Genomic DNA, 14,603 nt, shown 5'->3' on the forward strand with positions numbered 1-14,603 from the left:
ATTAGTTCAACAAGCCCAAATGTCCACTTTTGGATGAAAAAAAGTCGCATTTTTTTACTAAACTACAAAATATATACCCAGTTTACAGCTAATATAGTACTTTATATAAAATATACAAATATTATACATACAATACACATAACTATATACAATCGAAGTCTGTAGATGGTGTATGCTTTGATCTAAACTAGTTGGCAGAAGGATACATTTACCTAAGTTGCCCAAAAAAGGAGGAACAAATAGTCTTTTGGGCTGGACCATACAAGAAGGAAGAATCTTCAATTCACTCTATGTGGTATATCCTCAATTCCATATATTGTAGCAAAAGCCAAATGCCCAAATCCAATTGAATTCCCACCACAAGTTACAACTGTCATTTTCCTCTTATTTAGCTCATTCTCCTTTTGTACAAGGCCCTTGAAATTCATGCCAAAAAAAGCAGAAGTGGAAACAATCTTGAAATTACGAAAATGAGTTCTGGAGCTATTCTTACCACCCCTTATTTATCTTTCACTTCAATTTCCTATTCCAAGAAATTCACATATCCTAAACTTGGCACTAGCTCTGGCATTAACTATGCTATTCGTTGCTCAACTTCAAGTCCTGGTTTGCCAGTTACAACAGGTAGTCTTTAAAATTCTACCGTACCCGGTTTGTTATTGTGTATTACTTAGGAAACAAGAATCCTCTAGTTTTCTGAAGGAAAAAAATAAAAGGTTCTTGATAACAATGAAATGTGTTGTAGGGGTCTGCTTCTTGCTCATGATAATCTATGCTAATTAGGCTATAGTTATTATTAAAAGAATTACATAAATACGCGTTCACCCCACCGCTTAAACTAAAAATAGCTGGCGGATATATAGTATATGTATAATCCATGTATATGATGTCTATAACCATCTATAATTAGTGTATAATTTATGTATACCGGCTAGGAAAAGTTAACAGTGAATCCCGCCATCTATTTGTGTAAAGATCACATGTTGTTATGTTGGATTAGCTTGTATCCTTGATATCTTACTGATTATTTATCTAAAAGAATAATTAGTTGATTTGTGTTAGATACATGAGTGGAAAAGTTTAAGTTCTAGTTAACGAACTCCATATGATTGTTGTATCTGGCTCCTCTCCCGGTTGGGCATTCTCTCTATTTCCTGCCTATTTGGATGTGTTACATATGTCCTATACAAATTTCAGAGGTCCAAATTACATTAAAGATTCAGGCATTCTAGCAATAGTTAAGATGACAATTTTTACCATCATTCTGCTACCCAAAAAAAGAAGCATTCTCCAGTTAATCTGTTCATTGGTGTCAGAAAGATTATAATTTCTAATCATAGCTGGAGACTTCCTTTTTTGGGTGTCAAAATGATTATCATGCTTATTTACTTAATATAATCTGGACCTTTGATATTTAAATCGGGCATGTTCAATACAGAGGAGCTGGATCCTTTCTATTTACTTCCGGCTATGCTCTTTATTATGTACATGGTCTTGTGATTGTTTATGACATTAACATTGAATCCTATTGCTAGCTGCAATTGAGTTTTAACATGGATCTTACAGAAAGACTTAGGAATGATACTCATTTGACTGGTGGAGCATTTGATTTTGAAAGAGCCACAACCTCTCTAACTAAAAAAGTGTTAGCTACACCGAAGAAAGTTACTCTTGTACGACATGGTCTCAGCTCTTGGAATGAAGAAGGTAGAATTCAGGTTTGTTTCACCTTCTCTTTTCATGTTCCTCCACATTCTGTTATTACGAGAGAGTTTAATTCCTTGACAGTCACTTCCCTTTACACCCAAGTTTATAATGGAAGTACAAGAAAGAATGCTAAATTTCCTACTTTTAAGTTACTGAGTCCTTGCAAGAAAAGCTATTCATGCCAAGGTCTCTGTTTGAGACCTTGATATTAAATGTCAGTGAATTACTGAAAAAGAGTGGTGTTATGTCTAAAGCTCCAGGCTCTGGAATACAAGTGGTGTCGCTAGTTTGAGCTACAAACACGTGAAGTTTTAATTAGCTTTGTCTTAAGAACGCTTGTCTTGTTAAGGACTTCAAAGTCATCTTTTGTTACTGATACGAGTCTTATGGAGCGTTACATTTTTCTTGTTGCAAAGACAAGAGGTATCTGAATTCTGCGTCCCTAACTCTAACATAACTTCCATGATAAATGATAAGATGTGTTAGTTGACATAGTCTTTCCTCCAGGCTGACAAACTTCAAACTACATTTGAGCAAACTGTGGTATCAGTGGTGGAGCCAAAAATCTTTAAACAAAGGGATTCAGAAAAATATAAAAATGCTACTATCTAGAAGCTTTCCTTATATAAAGGGGTTCAACCGTGTATATATATTACAAAAAAATAAAATTTTACCTACTTGCGCAGTGTAATTTTCGGACGAGGATTCAATTTAACCCCCTTCCTTACCTTTAGCTCTGCCACGGCATGGTATCCTATCACTAGTTCATCTCAGCTCCTGTTGTCAGTTCAACATTTATTCTTGTCACAAGTAACCTCCTCTTTTTGGTACATCAAAAGCGATATAATCTATAATATGAGATTCTGTTTCAAACTTGTCGAGTGCCATCCTGATTGATAAATTGACACTCAATTAATGCTTTAAGACCCTGTTACTTTCATTATTAGCCTTGTAATGATCTAAATGACTAAATCCAATCACCGGCGGAACAATTGATTGAATTTTGTGTTCACACACCTACTTGGAGCTTCTCCTCCCTTAATCTAGAAATTAGAACCAAAGTGTTAGGAGTGGAGCATTTTAAGGCTTATAATTCCAGTAAGTCCACTTATCTGGTGAGACAGGGTATAACATTCTCCCCCTTGAGGCCTTGACATCCTCTCAGACCTGATCCAAGATTCTAGAGGTAACTCCTACATGGGACTTGACTCCCATAACTCCAGCTAGTTTCTCCCAGCTCTAATACCATTTATTATGACTGCTTGCCCAACAATTTATTTTCATTCTTTCCTCCCAATGGGGTTGGGTCCTATCATGACTGAAAGAGTTGATGCTAATTGTTGTAGTAAGGAACTCACATCTTATTACTCCTTTTCATATGTGGCTTGGCTGTTCTATGGCTACTAACCTAATTAGTCGTACATGTAGGGAAGCTCAAACTTATCTATACTTTCTGAAAAAGGAGCAATGCAAGCAGAAAGGTGTAAGATGGCCTTGGCTGATATGCACTTTGACCAATGTTTCGCTAGTCCAATATCACGCGCCAAGGTTGGATCATGGTGTTGTGTAATTATCTTTTGCTTACTAAATATGCAGTTATTAAGTAATAACAGCAATGTCTTCTGCAGACGACCGCTGAAATCATATGGCAAGGAAAGGAAGAGCCTCTGGTTTTTCTTGATTCCTTGAAGGAGGCCCATCTATATTTTCTTGAAGGCATGAAAAATGGTCTGCCTCGTTCACTCTGAAATCATTATTTTACTATTACCTCTGAGTCACTATAACCTAAATATTGTAACAACAGGAAGGCATAATCAGTTTTAGATTTTGCATCCATTTAGATTACTCAACAGCATTATTAGTTTTCTAAATGATGTTTAGTATTTGGAGGCAGAGGATGCCAAGCGCATATATCCAAAGGAGTATACAACTTGGAGAGAAGATCCATCTAATTTTTGTGTAGATGGTGTATACCCTCTTGAGGAAATATGGGGAACAGCACATGAAGCATGGAAAGAAATTTTACTGACACCAGTAAGTTCTTTACACTGCTCAATTGATCTTTTTTGCAACACAATATACTGATTAGCTCGTTCTTCATCAGGGAGAGCACTTTTTGGTTGTGACACACAAATCTATTTTACGAGCATTGATCTGCACAGCTCTTGGACTAGGACCGGAACGGTATGTCATAATATTTCACAGCATACTTTGTCTCCAAAATCTTTCATTAGATTAAGTTAAACCTAAGATATTTCAGGCACATAAAATTAAAATAACCCTTTAGATATGACAGCTGACTAAGACAAATGTAAGGATGTTAAACATTGCTGGGGTATAGTAAACTTGCTTTCATCACCATGAAATTTAATACAACTTTCTTTCATCACTATGAAAATTACATGTATGCAATCTTTTATCGAGTCCTATACTTCAACTACTACATATAAAAGTTGGGTTCTTCAGCCACTATTCTTGACAGGTCTAATTTTGTACGGATTCAGGTTTCGTTCAGTGGATATAAATAATGGAGGATTATGTGTGTTCAAATTCAACAAAGAAGGAGAAGCCATGCTTCATTCCCTGAACATGACAGCACATATGTACACTGACCACATCTACCACTATTAAGATCAACTGGTACAAGGACTGGACGGACAATGAAGATTACATTTGCTATTGAAACAATAGAGAACCGCATCAGACCTGAATAGTTGTCTGTGTAGCATGTGAGTTACGAATCATTGAACTTTTGAATATTAGTTTAGTTAGAACTTCATTAATTCAAGAACAGCTGAAAAAGTTGTGGCATGTTCTTGTGATATAACCGTTACGAAGTTGATTGAAATGCAGAGTTCATCATTTCTTCCAGAATGAAATTTTTGCCTCTTCTGTTACAGATTTATGTTCTCTGGTAACAGTTCTCAGAAAATCAAAGTCAATGAAACTGAGACTCTTTTATTTGAATTCATTTTAATCTTTAAATACTATAATGCATGCAACCATAAAGTTTTTCGCAAAAATTAAATGGACAAATAGGTTTTTTTTAGACATAATGAAAATGGAGGAATCTCAAGTAGAAACTTCGCGCTTCAGCTATTTTTAGTGGTTTGGTGTAAATATCAGGTGTGATTTTTGGGCTAATGTGATGTATAAGTACATCGTATAAAATATGAATCCAAGTAACAACTTTTTAGTACAAATCTCATTTATTGTAAAAGCAAAATATTCATGGAATTTTTTTTTGAAGGGTCGTTGATTTGAACTATCCAGAATTTTAACAAAGATTTTAAGTTACTTATACTGACATTGTAAAAAATTTAATCTACCAATGCAAATTAAATATGCCTAGCATGCTGTTATTTTTCTTTTTCGAGGTTATTATATTAGACTTGCTATAAAAAATTACTTTTATTATAGTCAGTGTTGATTTGACCGGATGGTGTAAAAAATTTATAAAACTATAAATGATACCATATATAAAACAAAAAGATCTCTTCCACTTATCAACTCTTATACGACAAAAAGTTGGAGTGCGTACCAACCAGATCATGGTTAGATCATATTATTTATAGTTTGGTTAAATCTTTGTTGATAGTGAGAGTGACAATATCAACGAGAATAAGATAACCTACTCGTATCTTACAATTACAGATTCTTACTTCTATCAACCAGAAAAGATTACGACGTTAAACTACTCATTGACCAACAAAAGATTGAAATATTAATTATATTTTGTGTAGATAATTAAGCATACGAAACACGAAAAAGATGTCTTCAAATCCTCTTTTCATACTATAATATTTCAACTACATATAGCATTCATCTGTAAACACATAAATTAGTACAAAAATAGGGTAAACGATGTTTTTTAAGAGGAGCAAAAAGTAAAAACTCCATGATAGAGGAGTCTAAGCTTTTAGTGTGTAAAGATTAAGAACACTGTGAAAAGAGAAAAGAAGAAGAAGGAAATATAGTATAGCAGCTGCAAATCCAGCAATAAGAGATCCAGAAACACGGTCACAGAACTTTGGAACTTGCCCACAAATTGGTAGCCAACCTGCATGACTATTTCCCTTTTTCCCCACTTGAGCTATTGCCAAACATGCTGATATGCTTGAGTCCAGAAGCAATGTCATAAGCTAATTTGAAATCAATGAAAAGATAAAAAGTTGAATCAGCCTAAGCAATAAAAATCCATGTAACCAAAATTATCATCAAGAAAAGATAGTACATACTATATCTGAAATAAGCAGAATGCGTCCCAGCAATTTCTTGGTAGGGAAAAAGAGAACTATGAGGGAATAGGCACTTGCTAGTATATTCGCTCCAACAAAGTACCTGAAACATCAATAACTTAGTTTAGCCAGCAGGTCATGTGAGGTGCGGATTCAAAATTTAGACGTTATGAATATTAAGTTAATAGAGTTGGTTCGAAGTTATATATATATATATATATATATATATATATATATATATATATATATATATATATATATATATAATTTGCACATATAAATGTAGTTCGACTCTGAAGCACTGGGTTCTGTCGAACCGATGAACTCATGGTTGGATTCGCTACTGATCAGTTGTCCTTATTATCCACTGGTGTACTGCATGCATGTGATCGACAGAACGTAGAAAGCAGGGGTGGCATTACGGGGCGCAAGGGGGTTCATTCGAATTCCCTTTGCTGGAAAATTACACCGCATCACTTCTTCGTGTGTTTACTTCTGTTTGAATTTCTTTAGTGAAAATTCTAGTTCCGTTGCAAGTAGAAAGAGTACTCATGTTAAAAACATTGAAGATTATGTATGATCAACTTACTTGAACGTTGGCGTATTGGAAAATTTGGCTTCAAAGGTCATGCCCAAGACTTGAGCAGAGTCATGGCTAGTGACCATGATAATGATGGCTGCAACACTAGCCCCCAAGGCTAAAAGCCTAAGCAGAAATATGGTGATCCTGTTTGCCAAAGTCATTAGGAATAGGAAAGTGATGAGATCAATTAACAAAATCTAGCACTAGTTTTTAATGTCAAAAGAAATGCAAGTGAAAGGGCATAAAATTTTTGTGTGGAATTAAAGAAGTGATCAAGAGAGGTAGAATAATAAAGAGGGATATTTTGTTGTGTTAGGAAAAGGCAGATAAGTGGGTGGTAAACTTGTCTTCTTTAGGGACAAAGGGTCATGTTCTTGGTTACCTAATGAGTGTACAAATAAACTTGTGCCACTTATTTATAGTGCCAGTAATTAACAAAGATCCAATGAATTAAATTACCCCTCTTGAGAGTGGACCCTTTTAATTTCATCGAAGATTTGTGCATCTAGTGGCACACTTGGCCAAAAAAATCATTGACTCAATCTACCAATAAGTGTTCATTGTAGGCAGGAAGAAGACTATTTAAAATCTTAATAAGCAAAGTTTGATATGAGTTTGTATCATGTCTTAGCATATAAAAAAGGTAACAACTTGCAGAGTAATGGTCGGTTGAACTACCCATTAGTTAACTCTATATATGCACGGCGCCTCCCACATTTGTCTCTAACGTGGACAATTGAGTTTAACATTTCTTTGGCTTTTTCCTATTGAAAAAAAAAAAAAAAAAAATTATAATGTGGACATTACAAATTTGACATGTCCATTGCATTTAAGGGTGTTACCTGGTAGTTAATGAAGTGAGTTGAGAATCATGAGATCTCAGGTTTATACGCAAAGACATTAGATGATTTCTTTCAATCTATGGTGATGAAAAATAACAGATAAACTGTAAAATTAATTAAGGTGCGTGCAAGTTGATTCGAACGCCACAATTATTTAAAACAATGAAATGCCCAATGCAATATAGGAAATGGCCATAGCCGCTTCATGACGCGATGCCGTAATATCTCGAATTGACCAACAATAAGTTATTATGTTTTTACGTCATTACAACTATGAGAACTAGAATATATGTACGTAAAATATTTCAAATATGTTCCTAAACTTTCCAAAATAAATTAGTCATACCCTTCGGTAAAATTTGCTTAGAAACGACCTTGTCAATACCCAAATGTTTCATATATGCCCTGATTTTCCAGCTCATCAGACTGATTTCCAGAGGCAGATCCAAAATTTACTTCTATGAGTAGGGGTGTGCAAAAATCGATTTAACCGATAAACCGAACCAATAAAAACACTATTGGTTTATCGATATCGGGTTATTCGGTTAACGGTTTATAAACGGTTTTGTAAAACTTTTTATTGTATTATCGGTTCGGTTTTCGATTTTAAAGATTTAGTTAATGGTTAAACTGTTAACCCAATAAACTTATATTATAATTACCTTTTTATCCCTAATTATATATTAGTGGCTTTAAATTTTAATTTTTAAATACAACCTTTTGGATCTTTGAAGTTGCTGGCTTGGTGGTGCTGTTGATTACTGCTTTCTTTGAGTTAATTTCTTGGATGGTCACCCAAGTTTGAGAATTTACTACAAAAGTCACTTTTGTTTTATTTAAGATAATAAAGTCATTCAAGTATTACTATTTTCCTCAAAAAATACTAAATACCTCAAAAGCTTCTTTCTCTCCTGATTGGCATGCCACGTCATTAGAGCCCCATATTTTTTAATAATAGACTTATTTAACTCATCAAAATCATTCAATCAAATTCATATTTTATATCTAATCAAATATGACCCGGTTAAAAAGCGGCAAAGGAACAAACTAGCATGTAATCTAAATGAATTAGAATTAAAAGAGAGAGTTTTTTTTTTAATCTATAGATAAGTATTAAAATCTAAAATTAAAATATAAAAAAAAAATTAGAGCTTTAGTTTAATATATTGCTAGGTATTAACATGATTAACATGACAAGTTGGAATATCTATATCATAACATGAAATAAATTAAGAATATATTATATTTCATATAAGACTAATAATATAATATTTTAAAATAAAAAATAAGAGTTATAATATAATATTTTAAAATAAGTATTATATTAATGAAAATTCTATACCTTTTGCATGAGAAATAAAAAGACCTCGATTGTATGAAAATGGAAATGCCAAAAATTGCACACTACATATATAAGAATAGATAACTAAAAATAGAGAGAGAAAATTTACACTAACTTTATTTTTTAAATATACGATTTAATTAGATTTTTTAAATCGCTAGTAGGTAGTCGCATTTATCCCTTCTTACGAGTAGTTGTATTGCTCTATAGTTTCTTGTCTCTTGATTTCTGCAGATATCTGTTGGTTTATAATGGCTTATTTTACTTTCATTGTTTTCATTTTCATAATTGCTTTGATTTGTTTGCCGTATCGACCTTTCCTATGCTTTTTCTTGGCGAGGTCTTCCGAAAACTTAACCTCCCTAAGATAAGGTACACGGTAAGGTCTCCCCTGCATTTTGAGACCCCCACGTTGTGGGATTCACTGGGTATGTTGTTGTTGTTGTTGTTGTTAATTAGATTTTTTAAAAGTTAAACCAATACGAATGTAATTTTTGTGTTATATGTGTAATTATATTTTAATGTGGAAAGAATTTGTTGTTTAATATGGTAAAAAATGTGCTATTTAAAAAAACTTGAATTTGAATAGAAAGATTAAATTACTTGAACATTAATTTAAATTGAAAGATAATATATTTGAATCGAGATAAAAGAATTTAGATTTGAAACAGTGGCTTAATAAAAAGTATGGTTTGATTCTTTTGCCGCTTTTTAACCATGTGATATTTAATTGGGTATAAAATATGAATTTGGTTAAATGATTTTGATGAGTTAAATATGTCTATTATTAAAATAAAAAATGGGGCTTTAATGACATGGCATGCCAACTAGGAGAGAAGAAGACTTTTGAGGTGTTTAGGTACTTTTTGAGGAAAATAGTGATATTTGAGTGACTTTATTGTCCTAAATGAAACAAAAGTGACTTTTGTAGGAAATTCCCTAAACTTGGATGACCATCCAAGGAATTAACTCTGCTTTCTTTTGCATTTTATAGTTTTTGTTTCGCACTTTATAGTTTTTGACTTCTTGTTGGTGTTTTCTTTCTAAAGAAGTTGGCGTTGGCCTTGTTTATGAACAAATGAACTGGAACTGCCCTTATTTTGTTTTTAAAAGATTGCTAAAGTGCATTTTATAGTTTTTGTCTTGTAATTTGTGTAGACTTTATGCATGAAGGCAAATGAAAACAAGAGACAACAAAAAAATTAGCGGAGATTTTCTTATTTGTTAAACCGAAAACCTAACCATTAAGGATCAAAAACCGATAACGAATATCTTATCGGTTTGATTTTGTTTTAGCATATTTACAAACCGAAAATTGATAAACCGAACCGGTAATTCACAAAACCAAACTGAACTGACCAATAAGCACCCCTACCTATGGGTTCTATCTTTTAAGACTTTTAGCATTGAACTTATATATATATATATATATATATCGTATAAATTTATCTATAAATTTTTAAAATGATATATATATATATATATATATATATATATATATATATATGTTTTAGTAAATTTTTTATAAATTTACCGTATTCATTATGCTGCGTCCGCCCCTGCGGCGACTCCCTGCGTTGAGAAGATATTGTACATTTTTATTACATGGACATATTGTGTTAAGTTTACAAATAGCCTCTATAAGGGGGAGTCTTAAATTTTTTTGGCCCAGCTTAATAAAAGTTTTAAAAAATAGCCTGCACTTCAGAAAATTAGATAGGTAAAGCCTTTTATTTCTCATCGGACATAAATTAATTTTGCCTATAAGCAGAAGTTTAGGATATTTCAAGACAACGAACTTGTTCAATTGATCATAAGCTTTGCCTTATATGCAAAAGTTAAAACTTATGCCTGGTGGGCAACAGATCGATCATAAGTTATGGACATAAATTAGTTTTGCTTATAACACAGAAATTAAGGATATTCCAAGACATTAAACCTGCTTAATTGACCACAGTTCTGCCTTATACACAAAAGCTAGAATGTATGTCTGATGGGCAACAAAAGTTCTTCCCACCAAATTTTTTTTGATTAAGGTCCTCCTAAAAAAAAAAAAAATAAAAAGTTAGGCAGTGACAAAACTTCAGGACCAGACACTTTTGGGAACATCACATTTCTTGCATGACATTTGATTGAATTTGGACCATTAGCCCAATTTGATGTGGGCAAAAGCCCAACTGGAAACAAATGTAAGCTGCAAGGCCATCAAGCCCGTCTTCCCAGTTGCTAAAGCTACAGCGAGTTTCAGGAGCTCATCTCAATCAAGCATTGGTCAAGTCTCTGACAAGGACTAGTATTTCACTATAATATTTTCATGTAACACCTCGTACTTTCATACTAAACCATATCGGTAATATCTCGTAAATCCGAGTTAGATGTGAGCGTATGAAACTAGTATAAAGATCATATTTTAGCTATGAATCCATTCGGGTGATAAACGATTGTTTTGAAGTCAAACCAAAAGTGAAGTTCTTAGGCGTTCTAAATTCGTCTAAGTGCGAGACAGTTGCCTTGCATTTCGGTTTCGGGTAGTGACGTTAGGAATTTGAGAAAACTCAAAACATGAAAGTCAGATTGTGGCGAAATACCTTTCCAACCATATATTATGGAGCTCAAAACAGGAGCTCGTGCTAAGTTATACCCGTTTTGCTCGAAGAAGTGTTGCGTGATCGCGCACTTTCGAGGCGATGTTACGCTTCGTTGCGCGATCACCGCGCGAAGTAACCTCCACGCGCGACCGCGCACCGACCACGATGTTTTAAGAGCCAAATTTCGTTATATTCATTCCCACTGCGTTTTAAACCAATTTTTCCGAGATAAAGAACCCAAAAGAAGTCTCTCAAGCCCTAAGGACTAAGCTAACTTCTCTCTCAACCTTCAAGAAACTTTAAGGTAAGCCTATTCCATGCAATCCAAGTCAATTCCAACATACGTTCATGATCATTAAGCAAGAATCCATCATTCTTAACACAGGTTTTCAAGAAAACCTATCTCGAGGTTCGAAATTTAAGATTTTAGAAATCTTCTTCAAAGCTCAAGTCTTTAATTCAAGTTTGGAGCGACTAAGGTATGTAGAGTTACTATCTACGTGTGGGAACATCATTGTTCTTCCCCACGCCCCATAATCCATAAATTATGATTCTTTATTTAAAAACTAGGGTTTCTATACCATGTTAAAGCGTAACTAGGTCCATGTCCGTGATTATATTATGTATGAATTGTTATAATTCCGTCATTGAGTTCTTAATATTTCTTTATGATTATTAAGAAGATACGTAATCATGAAACCCCCATATATCTCATTCCATGGGTTCATGCATGCTAGTTTATGATATATTATGTTATTTTCAAGAAAATACTATACATGTTTTCATAAGATTCCACGCAGAAAGCAAGCTATAATTCATGATATCCATGTACAAGCAGAGTTATATTCATGAAAACCATGGGCGCAGTACCCAACTTATTTTACGTGTTCAAGTTTTTAGGAGTTGCTTTAATTGCAGAGGAAAGGCTTCGGATAGCCTCGAAATGCGTAGCCACCCAAGTAGGATGAGGATCGCTCCGCCCCATGTATTGGACGATCTCTCGCACAATATTTGGATCCTTTCATATTTTATTAAATCTCATGTTCCACAGCAGGATCTGTAGTGTTACGCATTGGCGGGACGCGTACGCACCGAACCATGGATCGGTTATAGAGATTATTACTCTCCTTATGATATTTTTACCATGTTATATATATGTAAGTATTCATGTTCATGTCCAGTTTCGGTTCTTATCATGTTATTTCATTCAGTTGCTTTACATACCAGTACATTCAATGTGCTGACGTCCCCTTTCTATTGCCCCGGGGGCACTGCGTTTTCACGAATGCGGTACTAATTTACGGACGACGTGTCTGTGGTAGAGACGTGCTCGTATGTGGGAGCTTATTGGTGAGCCCCGTCGTTCGGGGGTTTAGTCAACTCTTTGTTTTATAATTAGATTGCACCTAAGGTATCTTTAAAGGGCCTTGTGCTCGGCATGTTTTCTGGTCGAACTCGTGCATAGAGGTTTCTCGTTGAACAAGTCGGTTATGTTATATCGAGACTTTCGAGTCATATAGCCATTTTCGAGCTCGTTCATATTATTTCGCACTCATGTTTAAACAAGTAATTTTATTAAGTATTATGACTTATTACGTTTTATAAGAGCTAATCATGCGTTCGTTGTATTCTTGCTGTTATGTTATGCCTCGCGGTGATCGGCAAGCCATGTGGTTTCGCTCGGTCACATGCGGTGAGGCTTAAGTGCGGAAGTGTTTAACAGGCCATGGTTCGGGGCGTGACATTTCAATTTTCCCTTGAGGCCTTCTTGTTGTGTTTAATCATGCGATATTCGCATTGAGTAAGTTTACTATGAGAGTAGATCATTATTTATCGAGAAATTCTCCATTCTCAAAGCTCGGAGTCGATGTCTTTAGCTAGAATGAGTTCCAACCATCCATCAACTCTTGGTGATTCCTTTTGGATTCATACTATTTTTTTTAATTTGTAGTGCGATATCATTAAATGGAAAAAGTATTTTAAAATTGTTATAGTTTTAAGCTAATTTTTTCTCGCTAAGTGAACCAATCTCGTACCTATTTGAAATTGGACTTTGTTTTTCAAATCTATTCCAAAATTAACGCACTCGATAAGATAATTCTACGTGTAATATTTCTTGGACAAGAATTCAAACGGTTACTTGTTATTATTCTTTGTATCTAACTCAAAAGACATTCAGCTAGCAAATGAGAAAGAATGAACTTTAATTTTATTTCTTAGGTAAGAGAAGTCGTTTTTATTTTTTATATTTTTTATGCCTAACTTACAAACCCAATATCAAGAAACTATTAATTATGAGTCATTTCCTGTGGATATGATTTTATTATTGTCTGGGAATTGAAAGAGATAAACACAACTTCTAATATAGGTTTTTTTTTTCTCAAGGTCAAAATTGCCATTAACCTTTAGGTATGTATAGTAAAATTAATATGATATAAGCATGCACGTTATGTAGACAAGATTAAATATATTGTGCATCCTATTATTGCTTTCGTTTGTTATATAGAAATTTCTTAATTCCTTACTCCATAAACAATATAAAATAAAAATAATCCAAGTATCCACATGTGTTTTTTATTGGATTAAATTTTGATGAAGATACCGAGTAAAAAAACACAAACAGTTACTTTAAGTCTTTTTAATTGAAAAATTATCATTGTCAAATTTCACAGATGAAAACTTTAACATGTTGTTGAATTTGAAATTCCATTACAATGACTATTTTAAAAGAATATGAATGAAAAGTGGTCTGTAATACAATTTTTACAATAAAATATCTATCTTCAATTTTTTTTTTTTTAAGTTGTCCAAAGGCCAAGAATATTTCTTTATGAAATCTACAAAGCCTTATTTTCTCCCCAATTAGTTGCGAAATGGGTAATTCTTGCTTCCTTCCTGATTGATTATAGTTCTATAAGATTTTGGTTTAAAAAAAAAAAAAAAAAAAAAAAAAAAGCAAAAAAAAAATAGCTTCCCGTGTGACGGTTTGACCTGTTTCTTCTTTAAGAACTAAGAGTACATATAAAACCCCGTTTGGAATTGTTTTATTTGATTCATCTGCCTTGAATCCCTAGAACAAACACCATCTACATACGATTAAGTTCTGCATTGTTCAATGTCCTTTTACTTCTGCATTATACATCCAATCGCTTCTAATCTCGATTAATTCTTTATCTACTTGAACATTTCTGTCATTCGTAATGACTATCCCTTTTGTCGGCTTCTACAATTACTCTTGGATCTGTGAGAGCTTGCCTTCCATTTCGTCAGAGAGTTTATCTTGATTCTTATCAAGTGTCACGA

At 33.7% G+C, this 14,603-nt stretch overlaps 2 protein-coding genes across 2 annotated transcripts; one reads left to right on the plus strand and one right to left on the minus strand.

Annotated features, from left to right (window-relative positions):
• Nucleotides 1-205: 205 nt before the first annotated feature.
• LOC132045234 (probable 2-carboxy-D-arabinitol-1-phosphatase) lies at nt 206-4,586 on the plus strand. Its single transcript, XM_059435787.1, has 7 exons — nt 206-624; nt 1,567-1,718; nt 3,136-3,255; nt 3,336-3,435; nt 3,602-3,741; nt 3,812-3,891; nt 4,212-4,586. The coding sequence occupies exons 1-7, from the start codon at nt 471-473 to the stop codon at nt 4,336-4,338; spliced, it is 873 nt and encodes a 290-aa protein (XP_059291770.1). The 5' UTR covers nt 206-470; the 3' UTR covers nt 4,339-4,586.
• Nucleotides 4,587-5,479: 893 nt separating this feature from the next.
• On the minus strand, nt 5,480-7,049 carry LOC132048206 (CASP-like protein 1C2). Its single transcript, XM_059439116.1, has 3 exons — nt 6,535-7,049; nt 5,946-6,048; nt 5,480-5,849 (listed from the first exon to the last, which is right to left on the minus strand). Exons 1-3 carry the CDS (start codon nt 6,687-6,689, stop codon nt 5,619-5,621), a joined length of 489 nt encoding a protein of 162 aa, XP_059295099.1. The 5' UTR covers nt 6,690-7,049; the 3' UTR covers nt 5,480-5,618.
• Between the last annotated feature and the right edge of the window lie 7,554 nt (nt 7,050-14,603).

The sequence above is a fragment of the Lycium ferocissimum genome, chromosome 2 (genome assembly GCF_029784015.1).
Source record: "Lycium ferocissimum isolate CSIRO_LF1 chromosome 2, AGI_CSIRO_Lferr_CH_V1, whole genome shotgun sequence".
NCBI lineage: Eukaryota > Viridiplantae > Streptophyta > Magnoliopsida > Solanales > Solanaceae > Lycium > Lycium ferocissimum.

Coding starts and splice junctions, on each gene's coding strand:
- LOC132048206 (XM_059439116.1), bottom strand. CDS start 6,689: ATGACTTTGGCAAACAGGATCACCATATTTCTGCTTAGGCTTTTAGCC. Junction 6,049..6,534: donor TCCAATACGCCAACGTTCAA/GTAAGTTGATCA, acceptor TTGATGTTTCAG/GTACTTTGTTGGAGCGAATA. Junction 5,850..5,945: donor TTCTGCTTATTTCAGATATA/GTATGTACTATC, acceptor ATTTCAAATTAG/CTTATGACATTGCTTCTGGA.
- LOC132045234 (XM_059435787.1), top strand. CDS start 471: ATGAGTTCTGGAGCTATTCTTACCACCCCTTATTTATCTTTCACTTCA. Junction 625..1,566: donor TGGTTTGCCAGTTACAACAG/GTAGTCTTTAAA, acceptor TGGATCTTACAG/AAAGACTTAGGAATGATACT. Junction 1,719..3,135: donor ATGAAGAAGGTAGAATTCAG/GTTTGTTTCACC, acceptor TCGTACATGTAG/GGAAGCTCAAACTTATCTAT.